General features: G+C 41.1%; 1 protein-coding gene across 15 annotated transcripts in view; it reads left to right on the top strand.

Moving 5' to 3' along the window:
* Positions 1-23,740, top strand: part of LOC128019235 (B-cell receptor CD22) — a 77,646-nt gene that overhangs the window by 15,574 nt on the left and 38,332 nt on the right. For 9 of the 15 annotated variants that reach the window (XM_052605319.1, XM_052605315.1, XM_052605324.1 and 6 more), the window contains exon 5: positions 1,392-1,655. In XM_052605319.1, coding sequence (XP_052461279.1) covers positions 1,392-1,655 — 264 coding nt within the window. Of the gene's footprint in view, positions 1-41; positions 233-389; positions 434-620; positions 960-1,053; positions 1,303-1,391; positions 1,656-1,739; positions 1,840-1,919; positions 1,978-2,062; positions 2,135-2,219; positions 2,469-5,517; positions 6,418-6,551; positions 6,596-7,120; positions 7,466-7,541; positions 7,791-7,879; positions 8,141-8,215; positions 8,322-9,562; positions 9,606-9,692; positions 9,935-10,090; positions 11,986-23,740 lie in introns of those variants that run through there. The other 6 variants (XM_052605308.1, XM_052605307.1, XM_052605309.1 and 3 more) reach the window with 6 other exon arrangements.

Here is a 23,740-nt window from a genome sequence, read left to right as displayed (position 1 = left end):
ACAGAGGGTGGCACAGAAGTGTGGTGTTCATCAGTGGGTGGCACAGCTGTGATTCAGTAGTATTTCAGTGTTCTTTCATTAGAGGAAAAATCTCACATAGCTCGTGTTTGCGTAGAATCTGCTTTAGTGTTGCGTGGTTTGAGCAGGAGCATTTTTCACTCTCACAGAGGAAATGAAGAGAGAAAGTGAAGGATAAAGCAAGCCTGACATCTCTTAGACATTTGAAGACAAGGTAGTACAGTTCTTTATATTATTAAAATGGATTAACCCGCAGTTTCAGTACAGACTGACTGATTGCTGTTGTGAAAATAAAGAGTAGGCCATCGTATGTATCTATCTGACCATGCAAAGACACTTCAGTCTTATATCTGTGTAATTTCATCTTTCAGAATGTTTCATCTTTTCTCTCTGATTTCTCTGCTTGTGATTCCAGGTGAGTCTGAACCCAAAGCTTGTTTTATTTAAGGTTATTGTTACTAAACACACAAAATATTCCTGACTGATATGTTGATCTTGTTTTTTTTTTTTTTTCTTTTGGCTGTTTACTGTAAGTTGAATGTGATACAACAGAGAAAGAAATACATTTCAAAATCACTGTTTTCTTGTTTTATATTTTCCAGTGATTTGCAGGCAGGGTTGGCATGTTAAATACTCCAGTATGAAGAAATGTACTCTTAAGGGTTCAACAATACATTTATCAGGCACTTTTAAACACCCAGAAAATCTCACTGTGACACAGAGGTTTTTGACCATAAACGTTAGTGGTGAATCTATCAATGTGTTGAATCACACACATTACAGAGACAGAGTTAAGTTCTTCCAGAATACAGAAGGATTGTTCTTTCTCAAACTCAGTAATGTGACACACACAGATGAAGGAATGTACTGCCTCAGAATCCTGACGAATGTAGAAAAACAAAGATATCTGTTTCATCCTGGGCCTGAGCTCAAAGTGACAGGTACAGTCAAACTAATATTACACTCACAGATTAGACTTTGTTCTATGATATACATGTGTGTATATATATATATATATTTTCCTCCATGATTCAGATCTCAGAGTGGAGATTCCTGCAGAGATCATTGAGGGAGCATCACCTGTATTATTTTGTAAGACCACCTGTGACCTCTCAGATAAAACAAACTTCACCTGGTATAAAAATGGCAAGCGTTTATCAGACTCGATCGTCTCGGATCAACTGTTGCTGTCGTCGGTCAGCAGAGATGATACGGGAAACTACAGCTGTGCACCGAGAGATCAGAAACATCTGTCGTCTCCTGCCGTCACTCTCAGCGTCAGATGTACGTCAAGACTTGAGCTTCGTATCAGACAACATTCAGTTCAGACTGATCAAATGAAGGACTGTCAGAAGTATTTTTATATTTTTCAGATCCTCCACAGAGCGTCTCGGTGTCCATCAGTCCGTCTGGTGTAATAGTGGAGGGAGATTCAGTGACTCTGATCTGCAGCAGTGACTCAAACCCTCCTGCTCTCATCTTCAGATGGTTTAAGGAGAATCAAAGCTCATCTGTTGGATCTGGACAGAGTTTCATCATCTCCAGCTTTAGCTCCAGTCACAGCGGACGCTACTCTTGTGAGGCTCAGAATCAACATGGATCTCAGAGATCAGACTCTGTTTCAGTCGCTGTTGAAGGTGAGAAACATCTCTGTTGATCTCAGCTCGTCGTCTGAGTATAAAGAGTAATAGTTTTTCTTCCTCTGATCTGCACGACTGAAGAAAGCCGCTCATCTCTGATCGGGGTCGCGGGGGGGATCTCTGCAGCTGTTGTCCTGATGGCTGTGATTCTGATGCTCTTCATCGGGCTCTTGATCAGAAGGTGAAGGAGACTCTGTGTCTGAACTGTTAGAAAGATTCAGAGTCAGTTTGTGTTGATGTTCATTTCTTCTCCTCTCTCAGGAAACGAGCGACTCCATCAGAAGAGCAAAACCCCAGAGGATCAGCACACAGTAAGACGGTGTGTAGATCTCCTCATGTCTCTTCTCATCTGTGTCTGTCAGTTCTGGAGGGAGAATTAATCTCTCATCATTGTGTGTCATCAGCCGGGGGCTCCTGAGGACACCTACATGACCCTTGACCCCAAGTCCAGATGTTCTGAATACGACACACTGGACGTGAGTTACTCTGCTGTTACTGTTCATCATCTGGATGTTTAACATCAGATCTTATTAGTGATGAATATGTTCACTTCTTCTCCAGAACATGAAGAGATCCAGTGAAAACACAGACGACCCTGAAGCTCAGGAGGCTGCGTATGAAGACATTGTTTAATAATGAGAATTAGTTATTTTTTCTGATTTAATTGGACAGTTTTAATTTGACATCTTCATTTAATTTAACAGTTCACTTGGCCCTCATTTTTAAAGATTTGCTGTTTGAAAATGAACAGTAATTCACTCTCCTTAACTTGTGCTGCTGTGATCACCTAGAATCTGCTCTGGTGTTGGGTTATTGTTTAAATTTTTCCACTTACAATTATTATTATTATTTTTTTTTTTTTGTGCAGCGTTCTATAGGTATATATAGGTATGCTAGGGCTGTTATAAATGTAAAAAAAGAAAAAATGATTTGGGTTGGGGATAAATTAAACACAATCTGCTGTGACGTCATAGTCGTGTTGCACTGTGGTCTATGGAGCGGCCTGAAGTGTGCATATGAAGCAGACTATATAAATGCATATGAATGCAAACTTCTCTCGTCCACTTGACAAATTGTAATGAGCTTCAAGATGGCGTCAGGGATTCCTCCAGGGGAAGTGCTTAGGGAAGTTTGCAAATGCGTGTCTAAAAGTGAACTTGGAACGCAGCCCATCGTCCACTTGATGAAGTTGTATGCACTTCAAAATAGCAGCGGGGATTCCTTCGAGAGCATGTGCCCGGAGACATTTGTGAGTGCATGTCTAAAAGTGGAGTAGAACGCAGCCCAAGCTGTTTCTCAATTCTAAGAACTCAATGGATTTGTGTTCTCATGGAGAGCGGTGTTGCCACAGAACGCATTTTTGTGAGAGTTGAGATGCGCTGTGATCTTATTGATCAACTGAGAGTGCCAGAACATTATAAGGAGCGAAACACAATAAATAACATCACAAACTATGTCATATTAAATCATTTATTTCAGATTATTATAGACAATACTTTCATAGTATTTATATTATTCGTTTTACCATATGTATTTGTAAAAATGATTAGGTGCATGTATATTTAATGTTAGCTGTATTTTGTCAATGTAAAAATTATCAGTTCAAAATTGTACCAATAAAAAGTAGCACATGACAAACCTTTTTTCCCAGGTCTTTATCACTTTATTAAAATTATGCAAAACCAAATGACACTGTTTATTTTCACAAGAAGTTTAAAAGCTCACAGGCTTCCGTACATCATCCGACCCCAGCCAGCAGGGAACATCTTCTGTACATGTGTGGTTTATGCTTTAAAGAAAACATTTGAATACAATGTTTATAGAACGGTTTAAGAATAGTTTTTCATTTCAAATAACATTCCTATATTGTTAAATAAAAAAAAAAGATATCACATTTTAATTGTAACATTTCAAGGAAATTTTGGGAATGTTTTTGAGGTAGCATACTGCACAATATTCTTAATAAAACATTGACACAATGTTTCATGATAACTTATGAAGAACATTATCATATAGCCACATTAGGAAAACATTGTAAGGATGTCGTTGAGGTACGAGATACCGAAATGTTTTTGTTTATTTATTTATTTAATAATGTTTTAGATAAAATGTTCTCAAAATGTGATGTGTTAACAAAACTATAACATTATAACTTATAATTTTGAGGATGTTGTTTAGGTAACAGATTGTACAATATCCTTAATAATATATTGGCATAATATTGCATAGTAACAAATGAAAAATATTTTCTCAGCCGCATTACGAAAACGCTATAAGAACAAAATTGAGGAAGGAGATGACGGAATGTTTTTTTTCCTCTCAATAAAACATACTCACAATGTGATTAACAACACTATTACATTTTGATTGCATCATTTTGAGGATGTTTTGAAGATGTTGTTTAGGCAACAGATGATACAATATTCTTAATAAAACGATGGCACACTGTTTCATGAGAACTAATGAAGAACATACTCCCAGCCACATTAGGTAAACGTTATAAAGATATCCCTGAGGTCTGAGATGAGCGAATGCTTTTTTATTCTCTATAAAACATGTGATGTGTTTACAAAAGTGCATCATTTTGAGGATGTTGTTGAGGTAACAGATAATATTCTCAGTAAAACATTGGCAAAATACTGCATAAAACAAAGGAAGAACGTTCTTTCTGTCACATTGGAAACATTATAATGACATCACCGAGGCCTGAGATGATAGAGGCATGTACATTCTGAGGTTCCCCAAAAAATCATCTCCAACTTTCAGCGTGATGTCCCTGTGACAGCATTGCACAGGACAGATTCAGTGACTGCTGAACAGAACTGTATGAGAAGAGCCTGTGGCGGGTCGACTCTTGAGGGAATTCCTCTTGTATAACTCTGTAAAGAATGTATCTTTTGTATAATGCAATTGTTGTTGTACCAGTCATTTGATATTAAACTGACTAAAAAGAAACACGCACATCCCTTTTGTTTCTGATATAAATTATATTACTATAATTAAAAATCTTATTACTTGATTTATTTTGGTTAAATACTTTATGAAATATTGGGGTATAAATATAGCCACAAGCAATGTAAATTAATATAAATTTTTTACTTAGAAGTCAATATCAATCAGAATTGAGTGTTTGTAAAAACTTCTGACTGCGATCCAATGTAGATTTTGGTCAAATGATAAGGCAGAAATATATTGTTATTAACATTTTATAAAAATGTTATAGTGATGATACACAATTACAACTTAATGTAAGTAATGTAACTAGTAGTGTAACTAATCACTGCTGCCAGATGCCAGGAGTGTGTCTGTAATATTTTATTTAACAGAAATCACTTTAAAAGACTAGAACGAATGACTCGTTTGGACTACAGTGCATCTTTTCCAGGATTTGTGGTATCACAAAATACAGAATGAGACCTGGTTGAGCTGCACTAGAGAAGACAATTCTTACCAATATATAAGACACACGCTAGCTTACCCAAGGCAGACGAACTTAAGATTTGTTACAGTCATCAGGGTTTAAATCGCGCTCAAACTGGTTTGATTTTGACGCTATAGTCACACTGAAGCGCGCAGACGGCTATGGTAAGGGGCGTGGCATTTCCCGACCAGGCGCCGAGTGCTGTCAATCACAACACACACTGGCCCAGCTAACCAATCACAACACGTTTAGTAATGCAGAAGGTGGGACTTCATTTGATACGGGAACTATTATATTTATAGGAACTTTCTTAGTGATACTTTTGGAAGGATTTACTAGTAACGAGTAATAAATACTATTTTTGGAGTAAGGAGCACCACACTGTGTACAGCATGTCATCAAATCTAGATTTCTGCACAGTCGCTTCTGTCACTGTCCTGTAGATGTATGGTCAGGTCGGTGAGGTGTAGAGGTGTGAGGAGCGGCGCTGTCCACGGTGCTGATCACTCCCTCATCAACTCTGACATGAGTGTTGATTCAACTTATAAAGGCTTCAGTGCTCAGTTCTGAAAGCCCTGCTCTTAGCAGAAAGGAAAACTGGCACCTCAGATCTAAATGGGCTGTTTCACCTCAATCCCTTTTGTTTAAAACATTGTGAACTTCCATTTGCATGCAACAACATTAACACCTTCTGCAAGTCTTTTTTTTTCAGTTTGTCTTATTGTTTTTGTATTGTGAAAGCTGCCTTACATTTAATAAAATTTCTTTCATTTTTATTTTAATTGTAGTACAGGTATATGAATCAAAGTGAATTATCAATTGTTTAATCATTAAATGCAAATTTCTCTGTATTTATGTGAAATAGCTGGGTTAATTGTTGAATGAGTGCTGATGACTGTTTTGAGGAAGTCAACAATGTAAAATTTTTCACTTTGGTATGTTGAACTTTTTCGTGGCTCTTTCAGCATCAGCATTACCGTAAAAAGAAAGAAAAAGAGGAAGGAGGGCTATTTTCGCCAGTGCCATGTGAATGTCACATTGACTTGAGTTTCCTCAGTTTTCAGTGACCTTTCATATTTCTCTTCAGTTCAGCTCCCGTCTGATTTAATGGATCAGCGCAGATGCAATGAGGTTTGACTGACTCAGGCATTTAGTCAGATATTTTAATCAGGGTTTGTGTTGAGTTAAGCTCTATAGCTTGCTGTGACCGGAGGAGGAGCGTCTCACACTCAGACAGAGGAAGTGAAGAGAGACCGGATGTCTGATAATAATAAGCATTGCATATAATACATCAACTGTCACTTTTACATGACACTCAAACCCTGCAGATCAAACGAGGTAAGAAAAAAAAATATATCAATACAAAAACATGTTTTTTTACCGTTTCGGTATAGTTAGATTATTAAATATTACATTTAAATATGCAAATACACTTCAGTCTGCAGTACATTTATGTAACCTATGTCTTCCAGAATGTTCTGTCTTTTTTCATTGGTTTCTCTGCTCATGATTCCTGGTGAGTCTGAACCTAAATCTTATTTCAACATGTTGAAGGCACCCATATCTGTCGTTCAGTATGTTTGTCTGTGTTTCCGTGTTTAATGACAGTTTGATGTATATAAACATACTGTAGTTTTCAGTTCCGCAAAACTAGCACAGACACCGTCAGTACTGTGTATTATGCTTATAGTGACAGATCAGATTAGAAACTTCCTGGAAATACTGGTTAGTGGTGCCATTTTTGTGTTGTAAGCTTTTTGTTATACATAGAGTGGCATGTTATAAAATTTGGGATATAGAGAGGATGAGCATTGTCAATGTCCATCTTTTATGTTGATTTTGTCCTATTTTTGTCTTCTGGCTGGTTACAGTAAGTAAAACTGTGTAAATAAATGTTTTAATGAAGACTCCAGAAGCAGATGATGTAAGGTTGAGCACGTCTTACTTTTAAACGGCATCTGTGTTGTAGATAAAAGTAAAAACAATAACACATAAAGGAATACATTTCTAAATCTGCATTTTCCTATTTTATATTTCCCAGTGATCTGCAGCAAGGAATGGGATATTAACTACTCCAGTATGACAAAATGTGCTCTAAAGGGTTCAACAATAACTTTATCAGGCATTTATAAACACCCAAATCATCTCACAGTGACAGAGATATTCTGGACTGTAAACCCATCTAAAGGCAATAGTATCAATCTGATGACTCTTCCAGATTACAGAGACAGAGTTCAGTACTTCCAGAATAAAGAAAACAGAATCTTCTTTCTCAAACTCAGTAATGTGACACACACAGATGAAGGAATGTACTGCCTCAGAATTTTGGCAGATGTACAAGAACAAAGTTATCTGTTTCATCCTGGGCCTGAGCTCAAAGTGACAGGTACAGTCAAACTAATATTACACTCACAGATTAGACTCTGTTCTTTGACATGAATCATGTTTCCTCCATGATTCAGATCTCAGAGTGGAGGTTCCTGCAGAGATCATTGAGGGAGCATCACCTGTATTATTTTGTAAGACCACCTGTTACCTCTCAGATAAAACAGACTTCACCTGGTATAAAAATGGCAAGCGTTTATCAGACTCGATCGTCTCGGATCAGCTGTTGCTGCGGTCGGTCAGCAGAGATGATACGGGAAACTACAGCTGTGCACCGAGAGATCAGAAACATCTGTCGTCTCCTGCCGTCACTCTCAGCGTCAGATGTACGTCAAGACTTGAGCTTCATATCAGACAACATTCAGTTCAGACTGATCAAATGAAGGACTGTCAGAAGTATTTTTATATTTTTCAGATCCTCCAAAGAGCGTCTCAGTGTCCATCAGTCCGTCTGTAATAGTGGAGGGAGATTCAGTGACTCTGATCTGCAGCAGTGACTCAAACCCTCCTGCTCTCATCTTCAGATGGTTTAAGGAGAATCAAAGCTCATCTGTTGGATCTGGACAGAGTTTCATCATCTCCAGCTTTAACTCCAGTCACAGCGGACGCTACTCTTGTGAGGCTCAGAATCAACATGGATCTCAGAGATCAGACTCTGTGTCTGTAATATCTGCAGGTATTAACATGATACTGTAGGCTCTGCTGAACTCTGTCGTGAGCATCGTGTAAGATGATGTTTCTCTTCACTCAGGTGGCCAGAATACACCTCAATCTGGACATGTTCTGTCTGCAGCTGCTGGAATCTGTGCTGCACTCATCTGCATCTGTATCGTTATTGTAGTAATACAAGTCATAAGGTAAGAGAAAAGTGCTGTTAGTTTTGCTTGAAAAAACTGAAAACCACCATAAACCATTATAAAAGTGGTTTATATGATTTGTGTGCTATAATTCAAGCCATACAATTGACTCATAAATCATGTAGAAAACCATCATTAAAATGTCTTTACGTTCCTCACACTGAGCTGTCATATGAATTCAGAAGATCTATATACATATATTAATAACTTTTATGACACTTTTAACCCTCATGTTGTGTTTGGTTGCATTTGACCTGGAGAGGATTCTCTTTTCCCAAAAATGTTTAGTTCATGTTATCACATTGGACTAAAATCTACTGCTCACACATGGTCTTACAACTTAATTGGACATGGTCTTACAACTTAATAGGGGAAGTCGTGGCCTAATGGTTAGAGGGTTGGACTCCCAATCGAAAGGTTGTGAGTTCTAGTCTCGGGCCGGACGGAATTGTGGGTGGGGGTAGTGCATGAACAGCTCTCTCTCCTCCTTCAATACCACGACTTAGGTGCCCTTGAGCAAGGCATCGAACCCCCAACTGCTCCCCGGGCGCCGCAGCATAAATGGCTGCCCACTGCTCCGTGTGTGTGTGTGTGTGTGTGTGTGTGTTCACTGCTCTGTGTGTGTGTGCATTTCGGATGGGTTAAATGCAGAGCACAAATTCTGAGTATGGGTCACCATACTTGGCTGAATGTCTATTCACTATCACTATTTTTTTGCCCCTGGATATATATTTAGTGTTTTTCTGGAATTTATTTATTTATTTTTGACAAAAAATATCAAATCCAAGATTTAGTGATAGTAGGAGAAAATTACAAACCATTTTTATAAGACCAGTCATTTTAAACTGGAAACACCGAGATAGGGAAATCATTTCCAGCACATCATGAGAACTAAAGCAGCTTTTCCATTTTCTTTTCAGGATTTGACCTCCAAAAGTTCTGAACAGTACTCCATATTTTATTTATTTATTTATTAAGCAATTCATATTCAACAAATATCTATAAAGGAATGAAAAATTAATTGTTAGTTTTTTACAAACATTGCAGTGTTTTAGTAGATGAAGATTAGTGTGAGTTGTGAATAAAAAAGTATTACAGTACGTTTCACAAGAAATTCCTATTTTAGTCTTTCTACCAAATTTCACTTTTAAGTCGATATGTTTCTTGCTGTTTCTTTGTAATTGCTTGTGTAGTTCACTAGAAATGACATTTTCGTTGACCCTTTTTTCTCTCTTCGGTAGGAAAACAGGAGACTCCGGCGTCCTAGGTGGCATTTCAAGACAGGCAAGTCTAGAACAACGTCTATTTCAGCACATTTTTCACGTAATTATGATCACAATGCGATCATCAAGACTGTGTGTGTTTATTCAGGAAAGCAACAGCACAGCCGTGACTGACCAGATGACCACACATCCTTCAGAAGCAGCTGATCCTTATGATTTTATGTACGCCAGCATCTCTCACAAGAAACCCAGAAAGCACCAGAGAGCTGAAGAGGAAGACGAGGTTCAGTACGCCAGCGTCCAGCACTACAGAAACACCAGGAACGTGACTGCGGAGGACAGATGTCAGTATGGAGATGTGAGAGATCACCGTCCTGCTGTTTCTGCCGGGTGAGACACACTTCATCAAGTCCAGCTTCAAACAAACACATCAATTCTTCAGTTTTTCTTAAAAAAAATGAGGCAGAGGTAGTTTAGAGGAAGAAGGATTCATGGGCTCACATTAATCTGGTTCATCTTATTGTCCTTTACCTTCTTATTGAACAGATCAAATGCTGAAATTGCGGATGATTCCTCTGTGATCTACAGCAGCGTTAAAGTTGCATGAAGAAATGTAGCATGTGATCACTGAAACTGCTCCTCCCTTTTCCTCCACCGAAGTCAGCATGAAAGAGTGACTAAAAATGAATTCTGCTTAACAAACAAGACTTTGTTATCCATGGAATATAAATGGATGGATAGTTCACAGTAAGAAATAAATAAGGTCAATTTTAATTTTTCATTTGTGTTGATGTTTGTTGAAAGGTGTTTGTGTGACCATGTACAGTGACTATAAACACATTTGTGTAAGAGACAGGAAGTGTAACTTAGAGCTGTAAGCAAGCCTAAGCAAAATATCAATATCTGAAAGGAGGAGAGGCTTCATTACACTGGATAAACAGCTTTTTTGAGTCATTTAATGAATTGACATCCTATCGCTAATCTTTGCCATTATATGTTCTTTTTTTTCTCTCTCAAAGCAAACATGTTTCACATTCTCACACAAATCTTTAACAATAGTGGGGATGATGCTTTCATTTGCTTTTAAAGGATGCATGCATGTTTTTGAGCTCTTCGTGTTGCTGTTTGAAACTCTATATTGTATATATTTCTAAAGGCGAATTGACTTGTTGAGAAAAGGGTGCAAACACAGAGAAAAAGGAAGTATGGCGTTAATTTTAGGTGTGATACCTATTAATAGTTCAGCAGTTTAACACTTAACACTGTCATCATTTGCTATCTGTTACCATTCACAGTGAGACAAGGTGTTAGAATTGTGTAGAAAAGACTGAGTAAACAATAAAATAATGTCTGTGTTTGGTGAATGCTGTTTTGGAGTTTAATAACTTTTGTTGATCCTGTAAAAATAAATACGAGTGAAGCTCTTTAAACCAGTGCTTCTCAATCGAGGCCCCAGTGATCCTCCAGGCCTGTAGTAAGTGTCAAAAAAGGGTCAAAGCTCCAAGGCTCCGCTCAAACAACTGTTATGAAAGTAAAGGGGTAGAAAACTGGAGGTACACAAGCTTTTAATTTTCTTCCTGTTGGCCACTACTTAATAAAACATAGCTATTTTGTGATATTATGAGCAGAGTTGCTACGGTTGAGGTGGTGGATGTTTACCAAAAGTATTGTAATGTAAGGATAGTTATCCTCAAGTTGCGATGGACAGATGTGTCATATCTAGAGCGATTTGTCATGTGAAGTTGATATTCACAAAATGCTTTACACTGAAGGTGTTGCATGCTGCTCACAACAAGGCAGCACTGAAACGCAAAGATAAAGAGGAAGAGACACACAGAAGTGTAATGCTCTCCAGCATTGCCACACCTTTAGTTAAGGATTAAATCTATTAAGTAAGCAATATGTATTATGAACTAAACATTCTCACACGCATTTTCACATTTGTAGCAGGTGTCTGGCTTTACAAAAGGAGCAACATAATAGAGTTTGTTGAGACACTGTTACATTCACTGACTTTCTGTTTCCTTATTTGGTCATTTTCCTGTTCTTGTTTGGTCACTTCATCTACAGCGATATCATTGACTTGCAAATTAATGCACAGACACTGTTTAAACTGAACAGAGATGACTTCACTGAATTCAATGATGAACTGCCTTTAACTGTCATTTTGCATTATTGACACACTGTTTTCCTAATGAGTGTTGTTCAGTTGCTTTGATGCAATATATTTTGTTTAAAGCGATATATAAATAAAGGTGACTTAACTTGACATGACTTGGTTAATTGATTAATCCACACCTGTCTCCATTCACCTGATTTCTCCCCTCGTGCTTAAATACCCTTTCTTTTGAGTTCCTCCTGGTCCGTGATTGAGTTACTATTGTAATTTATTGTTATTGTATAGTTATGTTGGATGTGCCCTTATTCTCCTGTGATCATTAAAAGAACCCTTATATATATATATATATATATCTTCTTCATCATGCACCTTCATTCACACACCAGACGCTGTAAAAGAATCATGGACCAAACAGTTATTTAGCGGCATTTTTCTTTCTTTTTTTTGTTTTCCTCCCTCTCCTGGAATGGCCTTGCCAGCAGTCCAACTCCTGTGCCTGGAGCAACTGGACTGTTCGCTGGAAGACCACACCAGGGACTTTCTCGATCTGGCGTGCCTTACCCACTTTCCAGACTGCTCGCTCTCTAATTTCTATTACACTGGGCTGAGCGAGCAGTGTAAGGCACGCCTGCCAGGGAACAGGAGAAAAACGGATCTTCGTTCACCTTCCATCTCCTTTTCTCTAGCCTCGTCTGTCCTACCCCCAGGTTTCCACAGGTCACCGCGAGCGGTGCCCCCCCGGAGGGGGGGGGGTGTTGAATAGAGCGCAGTCTCTCGGGAGTACCCCCGGCCTGCGAGGGGCGATGGGGGTATGTGATGAGTGGGACGGGATCGAGAGCCATGGGAACCGGGCAAGGTCGGTGGAGTGATTGATAAATGAGCGACACCTGGTCTCAAGTGCGGGTGGCGGAAGGAGAGGATCTACAACCGGCTCCCCACCCCACCCCCCATTTCGTCATCCAAAACGGCCTGCTTTACTGTGTCGCGCAGCGAAGGGGGGAGGAAAAGACGTTGCTGGTGGTACCGCGAAGCAAAATCCAGACGGTGTTGGAACTCGCCCATGCCCACCCGATGGCTGGCCACCTCGGCGCTCAAAACACTGCGCAACGGATCCGGGATCGCTTCCACTGGCCAGGACTGGAGGCGGATGTCAAGCGGTACTGCCAAGCTTGCCCGACGTGCCAACGGACATCGCCACATACTCCTCCCCCCAGCCCGCTGATCCCGCTGCCTATCATAGAGGTGCCCTTCGAGCGCATCGGGATGGACCTGGTGGGGCCGCTGTCGAAGTCCGCCCGGGGGCATGAACACATCCTAGTTATGGTGGATTATGCCACCCGCTACCCAGAGGCCATTCCCCTCCGCAAGGCCACCGCAAAGAACATCACACAGGAGCTCTTCCTACTGAGTAGTCGGGTTGGCCTACCAGCGGAGATCTTGACCGACCAGGGCACCCCTTTCATGTCTCAAGCTCCTCAAAGTCCGGCAGATCCGGACCAGCGTGTACCATCCACAAACTGATGGGCTCGTGGAATGTTTTAACAAGACCCTTAAGCAGATGCTGCGACGAGTCGTGGCCGAGGACCAACGCGACTGGGACCAAATGATCCCGTATGTGCTGTTCGGGATCTGGGAGCAACAGCCTGCGGTATGTCGGACCACCCTCGAGCACATCAAGGCCATGAGAGAGCGGATCGACAGGGTCATGCCATTGGTCCAGGAGCACCTTTCCAAGGCCCAGCAAGACCAGCAGCGCCTCTTCAATCGGGCCGCCCAACCACGGGAGTTCCAGCCGGGAGACCACGTCATGGTTCTGGTCCCCACCTCCGCCTGTAAATTCCTGGCACGCTGGCAGGGCCCATACACGGTCACCGAACGGGTAGGACCCGTCACCTATAAAGTGGGCCAACCAGGTCGCCGAAAAGAGGAGTAGCTCTATCATATAAATCTGTTGAAGCGCTGGGTGGGGACCGGACCCCAGCTCTCGGCCCTCGCCACCACCTCTCCCGTGGTTGTGGACATGGATCCCAATCTCTCCGCGGCCCAGAAGACGGAACTGCAGCACCTGGTCGGTCAGTTCTTGGATGTGTTCTCCCCCCTGCCAGGGCGGACGACCATCATCCAGCACGAAGTCCGAACACCACCAGGAGTTATCGTTCGGCAGCGGCCCTATCGTGTCCCGGAGGCTCGGCGACACGCGATCGAGACAGAGGTACAGGAGATGTTGAAGTTGGGGGTAATTGAGCCCTCACGGAGTCCCTGGTCCAGCCCCATCGTAATGGTCCCGAAGCCAGACGGCACCCTAAGGTTCTGCAACGACTTCCGCCGCCTAAATAAGGTCTCTGAATTCGATGGCTACCCCATGCCCCGGGTCAATGAGCTCCTGGATCGACTGGGAAGGGCCCGGTTCATATCGACTCTCGACCTCACCAAAGGTTATTGGCAAGTCCCTCTGTCTAAGGAAGCCAAGCCCAAGACAGCCTTCTCAACCCCTAGTGGCCACTGGCAGTACCGGGTCCTTCCCTTCGGCCTGCACGGGGCCCCCGCCACCTTCCAGAGGCTCATGGATGTCCTGCTGAGGCCCCATATGGCCTACGCCGTGGCCTACATTGACGACGTGGTCATCCATTCAGAGACCTGGGGGGAGCATTTAGAGCGGCTCCGGAGGGTGCTGCTGGAACTCCGCCGGGCGGGGCTCACCGCCAACCCCTGGAAATGTCACCTGGCTCTCTCCGAAGCCAAGTACCTGGGCTTCTGCGTGGGTCGCGGCCTCATCCGCCCCCAGGAAAAGAAGGTGACAGCTATCCTCTCGGCACCGCGGCCCACTACCAAGACCCAGGTACGAGCCTTTTTGGGGTTGGCGGGATACTATTGTTGTTTTATCCCTAACTTCTCCTCCTTAGCCTCTACCCTGACAGATCTGACCAGGAAGGGGCAACCCGAGAAGGTAGCCTGGAGTCCAGAAGCGGAAGAGGCATTCCAGCAGGTGAAGTCAGCCCTCACCACGGAGCCAGTCCTGCGAGCCCCCGATTTCAACTGCCCCTTCCTGGTGCAAACCGACGCCTCAGACACCGGGTTGGGAGCCGTTCTCTCCCTGGTCCAGGACGGCAAGGAACACCCGGTGATCTATATTAGCCGGAAGCTGACCCCGACCGAACAACGGTATGCCGCCGTGGAGAAGGAAGCGTTGGCTGTCAAGTGGGCAGTCCTGGAGCTTCGCTATTACCTCCTCGGCCGCCGGTTCACCCTGCTGACAGATCATGCGCCACTGCAGTGGATGGCCCGCGCTAAGGACACCAATCCCAGGGTGACCCGGTGGTTCCTTGCGGTTCAGGACTTCCACTTTACCGTACAACACCGGGCGGGGACAGCCAACGCCAACGCGGACGGCCTCTCCAGGATGGGGGCAGCTTTCGCAGGTCTGTCAGGCTCCACTCCCCACCCTCCCCATATCTCCCCATTGTTCCGCAGGCGCAGGTCGACGCTTAGGGGGGGGGAGTGTGACGTGTGTCCCGAGCGCTCGTCAGCGTCGCCCTGGCAACACAGTGGAATCACCGGCACTAGCTCGTCACGGGCTGAGCGGCCGCACCTGCAGCTCGTTAAGCGGCGTCTACTTAAGCAGGGGAGGAAAGCAGTATGGTGAGGAATGTCTCCCGACACAGACACTAACTCTTTCCTCCTCTGTTATAGAGAGCAGCGTGTGACCGTCAGCCCCAACCAGGAGAGCACAGCACGGGATCCACCACTCAAGGCACAGAGAGCATGAGGGAGTTGGAGCACTACGGAGAGCACTGTCTTCACTCAGAGCACAAAGTCTTTCAATAAATCCACCCTTCGGGGATTTTCTCTGTCTATCGGTTGTCGTGTAGTTCCTCACCTCGCCACAATATATATAATGATCAGGGAAGTTTAATAAGTGCATTGTAAAACCCAATAAGTCAACTTTACTCAAACCGTTTGAGTAAACAGATTGCATTGATTTAAACCATGTAAGTTTTTAAACTTTGCATTTAAGTAATTAAGTGATTAACTAAGTGCTGATTGAGAATTAGTGATGGACAGCTGCTGTTAACAAACAGAATCACTGAAGAAAAGAGAAACACAAGAACTACTACAACTGACTTCAGACACAGACTTAGATGAAATCAACTGAAATAAAATACATGAAATCTCTCAAGATCTGATTAAACAACCCCACAAACAGCATCTCCAGCTCCACTTATTAATAACCAGACTGACTTTATTTCTGTCAGACGTCTACAGAAGATCTTATTGAGAATGAACTAAGGTTTAGATGTTGATTTATTGTTTCATTTGAAGTAACCATGTTAGAGATCAGTGTTTGCTTTAGTTGGGCTCTTGACCCTTGATTTCTGTCTTAGTCTTTTCTCTGGCTGTTATAACCATGTGTTTCTGAATAGAAGTATTCATAGGACAATTAGGAGGCAAGGTGGGGTCACAATGACACTGACAGTAGTCGGCGCGTGCGCGAGGCAGATCTGGCCGCGCTGCTCATAGCAGAAGCAGAGGCGATGTGACATGGGGCATAACTTTTGAACTAAACAGGTCTTGTCAACTTGTGTTTGTGTGTCATATGAATAATATATATGCGCCCCATACATGGAATCAGAGTGCCTGCTGCATGTAGTAAATTGAAAATCCCAACCGCTACATGCATTCGGTTTGTTTCTACCATTTATTAGTAATGATTTACACAGTTTGTTTACTACTTACTATTTACCTGAGCATTCAGTATTGTGCAATATACAGTATTGTTCAAAATAATAGCAGTACAATGTGACTAACCAGAATAATCAAGGTTTTTCGTATATTTTTTTATTGCTACGTGGCAAACAAGTTACCAGTAGGTTCAGTAGATTCTCAGAAAACAAATGAGACCCAGCATTCATGATATGCACGCTCTTAAGGCTGTGCAATTGGGCAATTAGTTGAATTAGTTGAAAGGGGTGTGTTCAAAAAAATAGCAGTGTGGCATTCACTCACTGAGGTAATCAATTTTGTGAAGAAACCGGTGTGAATCAGGTGGCCCCTATTTAAGGATGAAGCCAACACTTGTTGAACATGCATTTGAAAGCTGAGGAAAATGGGTCGTTCAAGACATTGTTCAGAAGAACAGCGTACTTTGATTAAAAAGTTGATTAGAGAGGGGAAAACCTATAAAGAGGTGCAAAAAATGATAGGCTGTTCAGCTAAAATGATCTCCAATGCCTTAAAATGGAGAGCAAAACCAGAGAGACGTGGAAGAAAACGGAAGACAACCATCAAAATGGATAGAAGAATAACCAGAATGGCAAAGGCTCAGCCAATGATCACCTCCAGGATGATCAAAGACAGTCTGGAGTTACCTGTAAGTACTGTGACAGTTAGAAGACGTCTGTGTGAAGCTAATCTATTTTCAAGAATCCCCCGCAAAGTCCCTCTGTTAAAAAAAAGGCATGTGCAGAAGAGGTTACAATTTGCCAAAGTACACATCAACTGGCCTAAAGAGAAATGGAGGAACATTTTGTGGACTGATGAGAGTAAAATTGTTCTTTTTGGGTCCAAGGGCCACAGGCAGTTTGTGAGACGACCCCCAAACTCTGAATTCAAGCCACAGTACACAGTGAAGACAGTGAAGCATGGAGGTGCAAGCATCATGATATGGGCATGTTTCTCCTACTATGGTGTTGGGCCTATTTATCGCATACCAGGGATCATGGATCAGTTTGCATATGTTAAAATACTTGAAGAGGTCATGTTGCCCTATGCTGAAGAGGACATGCCCTTGAAATGGTTGTTTCAACAAGACAATGACCCAAAACACACTAGTAAACGGGCAAAGTCTTGGTATCAAACCAACAAAATTAATGTTATGGAGTGGCCAGCCCAATCTCCAGACCTTAATCCAATTGAGAACTTGTGGGGTGATATCAAAAATGCTGTTTCTGAAGCAAAACCAAGAAATGTGAATGAATTTTGGAATGTTGTTAAAGAATCATGGAGTGGAATAACAGCTGAGAGGTGCCACAAGTTGGTTGACTCCATGCCACACAGATGTCAAGCAGTTTTAAAAAACTGTGGTCATACAACTAAATATTAGTTTAGGGATTCACAGGATTGCTAAATCCCAGAAAAAAAAAATGTTTGTACAAAATAGTTTTGAGTTTGTACAGTCAAAGGTAGACACTGCTATTTTTTTGAACACACCCCTTTCAACTAATTGCCCAATTGCACAGCCTTAAGAGCGTGCATATCATGAATGCTGGGTCTTGTTTGTTTTCTGACAATCTACTGAACCTACTGGTAACTTGTTTGCCACGTAGCAATAAAAAATATACTAAAAACCTTGATTATTCTGGTTAGTCACATTGTACTGCTATTATTTTGAACAATACTGTAGCACACAGAAGGTGAGGGACATTTTTTTGAGGAAAGAAGTGCTGCATTTTATCATTTAAACATGTGACTTTTCATGAAAATTCTATAATTCAAGATCACCACCCCCATATGACGACATAATATGCAAATTAGATGGGAAAATAAAATCCCTACATAAACATTGGGTCATCCTTAATATTTTTATAATTGACAGAAAGTCTCTATCTTTTATACATTTTAAGATATAGCCTTTTGAAATTAAGATGTCAAAATCAAACGTTTTAGGAAAAAACCTCTGGCGCCTAAAGGGTTAATCACCATGTAGTCGGGTTTGTCCCTAGGGGAATGTACATGGTTTAATTTTACACAATCGCAGCCCCATCTCAGAATCTCCCCAGTAGCCCAATCTATCGAGGGTTGGTGCTGGATTAACCAAGGGCATTCTAGGATTATTTCAGCCTGGCTGTTCGTGAGAATAAAAAAAGGGGTGAAAGGCTCGTGATGGGTATTCTCTACACTGAGAGTGACGGGTGCGATTTGTGAAGTCACATACCCTTGGTTGAGCTCGCCCGTAACTGCATAGATTGAATACTGTTTTGGGTTTCTGGTTCTTCGGAGGTCGTGTGCCTTGGCGAGTTTCCCCTGAAGTTACCGGCCGATCCGGAGTCAATAATGGCCGTTGCTGAAATGGCAAGATCTCAAAATCTCATAGTCACACAAAGGGTTTCGGAAGGACTGAACTCACCATTATCCGCGGGGGATGAGATGGACAGGTTCGTATAAAGTGGTTTTCATTTCCACAGTAAAGGCATAATCTGAGTTCTCGTCGGCGGTTTCATTCTGCAAGTGTCAGTCTCTTGGTTTCCACCTGCATCCGTTCTGACTGTGACTCAGGAATTCTTTCAGGAAGGGGCTGATGGTTAACAGGAACTGGGGCATGTGTTTCTCGATAACATGATTGGGATCTCAAGTGAACTCGCTGGGCTTGCTGCATGAATTTTTCTAACCCCATATTATTGTCATAGATGGCAAGTTGTAGCCGTGCGGGATTTAGCCCTTCCCGGTACACCGTCAGCAAGCCTTTCTCGTTCCATCCGCTCGCTGCGGCCAGGGTTCGGAATTCTAGAGAATATTCAGACACTGATTTCTTTCCTTGACGTAAATGCAACAATTGTTCACTGACTGAAGAATCACCCACTGGACGGACAAATAATTGTTTGAAATGGCTGATGAAACTCTGAAATGATGAAAATGAAGGGGGGGGCATCGTTATGAACCATGTCTGAAGCATATATTGAAAAAACACCAACAAGTTTGCCGGCGACAGTAAGTGTGGCAGGAGCATCTTGAACACATTGAACACTTTGCGCACTTTCTAAAATCCACATAGGTGGTAAGTGTGCACACAAGACTTGCACGGTAAGGGCTACGTGCTCCACTTCGTTTCGTTTCTCTGAGTTGGTTAGATCCAGGTACCTTGTGCTCCACTCAACCAGTGTTGGGTTGTGCTCCCTCAGCTATGTAAATTATTGCTAGCTATTCCAGCTTTGGAAAATGCGGTAGGTCGAACTCTCCCTCGTTTGAGAGCTGGGTGCTTGCCTTAGTAGGGAATGAGACACTGCATCCTCTAGCTTCTTGCCATGCTTTGGATGCAAGTTTCAGATGAAGAAGTGCCGGCAGCTTAAGGATCCGGTGAAACTATGTTTGTTTGTGTTGTGGGGTACCTGAATATTTCAATCTGTAAAAAGAAATAGATTGGTGACAACTAATATATGGGGGTTTTATATTATGGTTGCAAATGAGTGGTGGTTGGTTTTAATTACCAAATTAAGTTTTGTATAAATCTTAAAGTGGATGATTAAATAATAACTGGTATAACTTACCTATTAGGGGTCGTGCCTGAAAATGGGCGGAGACTGGTCTTTAAAGGGACAATAAGTAACTTTTTAGGTATTTTATTATCTAAAATCAATATTTTTATTCATAAATATGCCCTCAATGGTGTACAAATACCTATGCCAATGTTTAAACTAATCCTCGTAAATGAAGAATTTATTATCTTTATATACATGGGACGGGTAGGTCGACGGAGGCTTCCATGTAGTTCCGCCATCTTGCAAAACTATAATAGCAGAGAGGGACAAAAAGTACTAAGCCAACGCGTTTCCACAACGCGTTTTCGGTCAGAGCCAGAAACGGAGGTGCAGAGCAGTGAGAGGCGCTTGAAACTGCACCAGCAAGTTTAAAAGTCTGGATTGCATTCTTATTATGGACCATACATGTGCTGCGCCACAGGAGAAGAAAACATCGTCGCCAAAACAGTCAAAAATAGAACGTAAAAGGAAACGTGACCGTAGATTACAGAAAACAAGAGTTAATGTCGGGGAAGCTTTTTCTAGGTGGAAAGAGCTAATGCTGGATAAAGATTTCAAAAGAGACGCTGAAGTGGCCAGTTTTCTTGTTTCTTGTGTTACAATCTATATTACAATATTTTTTTTATATCTAACAATCCACATTATTCAGAAAATATAACGAATAAAGAAGACATAACTACTAATTACAATATTTCATGTTTTCCACAGTCAGTAATTCATACTGTAACATTCGTTTGTTAGTTGTCATGTTGCAGTTTGTTTGAAATAACACACCTGTTCACCTGAAGGAAAACTCGACGAAGTGCTATTAGAAGCAATTTGGTACATATCGCTTACCGTAGGTGCAACGCGCATTTGAAAAAGCGAGGCGCTGGAGAGCAAAATTAGTTTGAATGCAAAATACAATTTCACCACTAGATGGGAGTAATTCCTACTTAGTGTCCCTTTAAATCTTGGTGCCAGACTTCAAGCTGGGCTTGTTAACAAAGTCGAGGAAACGTGATTCTTATATCATTTTTGTTAATAAACTGTGCTGCATTTAGATTCTCACTCTTCCTCGCCTCAAGTATGCAGTGGTGTCAAAAGTACTGGCATTCATTACTCAAGTAGAAGTATAGATACTAGGGTTTAAAATGACTTTTGTAGAAGTTGAAGTATCAACTCAAGCTTTTTACTCAAGTAAAAGTGTAAAAGTACTTGTTTTAAAAAAAATTATTTTAAGTATAAAAGTAAAAGTAATGTAAGGGGAAAAAAATGCCATTAAGAACAAAAGCTTAGGCCGCACCACAGGGGCCTATTGTGCACTACCCCACCGCCTCAAAAAAACATTTTTCTAAAGGCCATAGGCCATAATGACTATAATGTTATATTAAAATGTTCATGTTGAAAAATTTGGGAAGCACTAGGCTTCCTGTTTCAGCCGCATATATGAAAATACAAAAATGGTGTGCACATCCCAAACATCCAATTAGGACGAAGGTGCAAGACAACTGAATGATATAGACAAATAAAGAAGTGAAGTCTGAACACTGAAAACTACTGCTCCAGAGGAATTTAATCAAGTAACGTTTCGACCTTCAGGTCTTCCTCAGCCGCATATATGCCCATTTAAAATGAACGCACTTTAGTACAATGCAAATACATTAAAGGACTAGAGATATGATGAATGCCATTAAGTATTGTTATGGTGCAAAAAGTCAAACTTCAGAGGCTTGTCATCAATAAGCTTTAATGGAATGTAAATGTACATCCAAGCTTAGCTGCAGGAATCTGCGAGGGCAATGGACAAGAACATTGGTGCAGGCTTAGTAACAATTACACTTGTATGGTTGTCTATTTACAATAAACATTATAGTGCTGTCAAAATGAATGATTAATCCAAGTGATTAATCAAAAACTAAAACTGAAAAAGAAATCATAATCCTGATACTTTCTTGATTGATAGCTTCTTGTATTTGGTACAACAACGAGTTACAAAGTTACAAAGTTGGTATAGCCTACTTATCACAACATTGTCAATCGCATCATCAATAGAAAACGCTAATTTATTCAAACGTCTCGCTACCAAACTACTTACAGTAGTTTAATTTGTGGATGACGAAGAAAAAGCACTCATTTGGTAAATGAGCCAGTGAGAAATAATAACTTTTAAGTAGGGTCCAGTGCCTTTTCGATACTTTTAAAACGGTACCGGCTCCTAAACGGTGCCTGAACCGATACTTTAAAAAAAAGAACCACAAAAAAACTATGGATAACTTTAAAGAAATATTTAAAATAAATCCATAGCTTTTCAGCTTGGATGCTCTCATTTCCCAAGTTGTGCTTCCCTTAATCTAATGCTAATAAATGTATTTCACAATCTTTGTCATTATTTAATACAAAACCACACATAATATTTCTACTGTATCTCTGTCACTCACTCTGATATTTAGTTAAGATGAGTGCTGTCTGTCACTGTCTTTAATCAGTTCTGTGAATTACTGTATGCTCATTCTTTATAAAGTAGCAACAATGTCGTTTTTAAAATACAGTACTGCTCAAAAGTCTTATGGAAAAATTGTATTTTCACCCCAAAAAGGGTTTTAAGCCAGTTATTTATATATTTTGCTGTAGTGTGTCAGTAGGAAATATCAGTTTGCCATTAATTTTAATAATAATCTAGTGCTATTTTGAATGCACAAGCAGTTTGACAACAGCAAAATGAATGTTTGTAAATGTAAACTGATATTTTATACTGACACACTACAGCAAAATATATAAATAACTGGCAGAACACCATTCTTTTAAGTGAAAATACTAACGTGTCTAAGACTTTTGCACAGTAGTGTATGTATAAAGTACGTATGATTAAATTAAGTATATTTAAATAAGTGTAATTAAAGTATACGTTCGTTCATATGTGTTAAGGGCTAGATTTTCGCTGGAGGAAACGGCTGTGGTGTGATGAGTGAAAACTTTACAGACGAGAAACCGACTGTTACCTCGTGACCTTTTGTAAACTGTATTTATGACAAAGAACTGCACAGATATGGATATTCTACCAAACTATCGATAAACACATACCTTGTGTCCTCTGTTTGTTTAAGTGCGCATGCGCTGCTCCGTTCGCGGTCTGCGCCTCTGCGGATTGAAGAGCGCGCTGAAAGACGGGAGGAGACCGGTCTGACGCTGGTTTCATGTGAAATTTAAGCGGACTGACTCTGAGGCGATCGGATACCGGTTCCATACCCAACCCTACTTTTAAGAAATATATTTTGATAAACGAACCCAAAACTGTCTATGTCCTGGCTGCACTGTGATGTGATTTGTGTCATGTGCAGGTGCGATGGATCGCGTACAAGCCAATAGGGTGTCGGAGTGGTATGTGTTTATACTTCTCATCCAACCACAATCAAATTCACTCCATCCGGATGGCGCAATTTATCTGGATAGGTTTTTTTTTTTTTTTGAATGATGACAAGCCGGAATGAAAACAAGCCGAAATGAAATAGCACAGTAATGAAGCTATTTTTAAAATGTAAGGAGTAGAAAGTACAGATACTTGCCTGAAAATGTAAGGAGTAGAAGTAAAAAGTCGTCTGAAAAATAATTACTCAAGTAAAGTATAGATACCCCAAATTTCTACTTAAGTACAGTAACGAAGTATTTGTACTTCGTTACTTGACACCTCTGCAAGTATGACATTAAAGGGGTCATATGACATTGCTAAAAAGTACTTTATTTTGTGTATTTGGTGTAATTCAATGTGTTTATGTGGTTTAAGGTAAAAAAAAAACATAATTTTCCATATAGTATACATTATTGTTTCTCCTCTATGCCTCATCT

The sequence above is a fragment of the Carassius gibelio genome, chromosome A1 (assembly GCF_023724105.1).
Source record: "Carassius gibelio isolate Cgi1373 ecotype wild population from Czech Republic chromosome A1, carGib1.2-hapl.c, whole genome shotgun sequence".
Classification (NCBI taxonomy): Eukaryota; Metazoa; Chordata; class Actinopteri; order Cypriniformes; family Cyprinidae; genus Carassius; species Carassius gibelio.
Note: the sequence above shows the minus strand (reverse complement) of the source record. Positions and strands in the feature narration are given on the sequence as shown.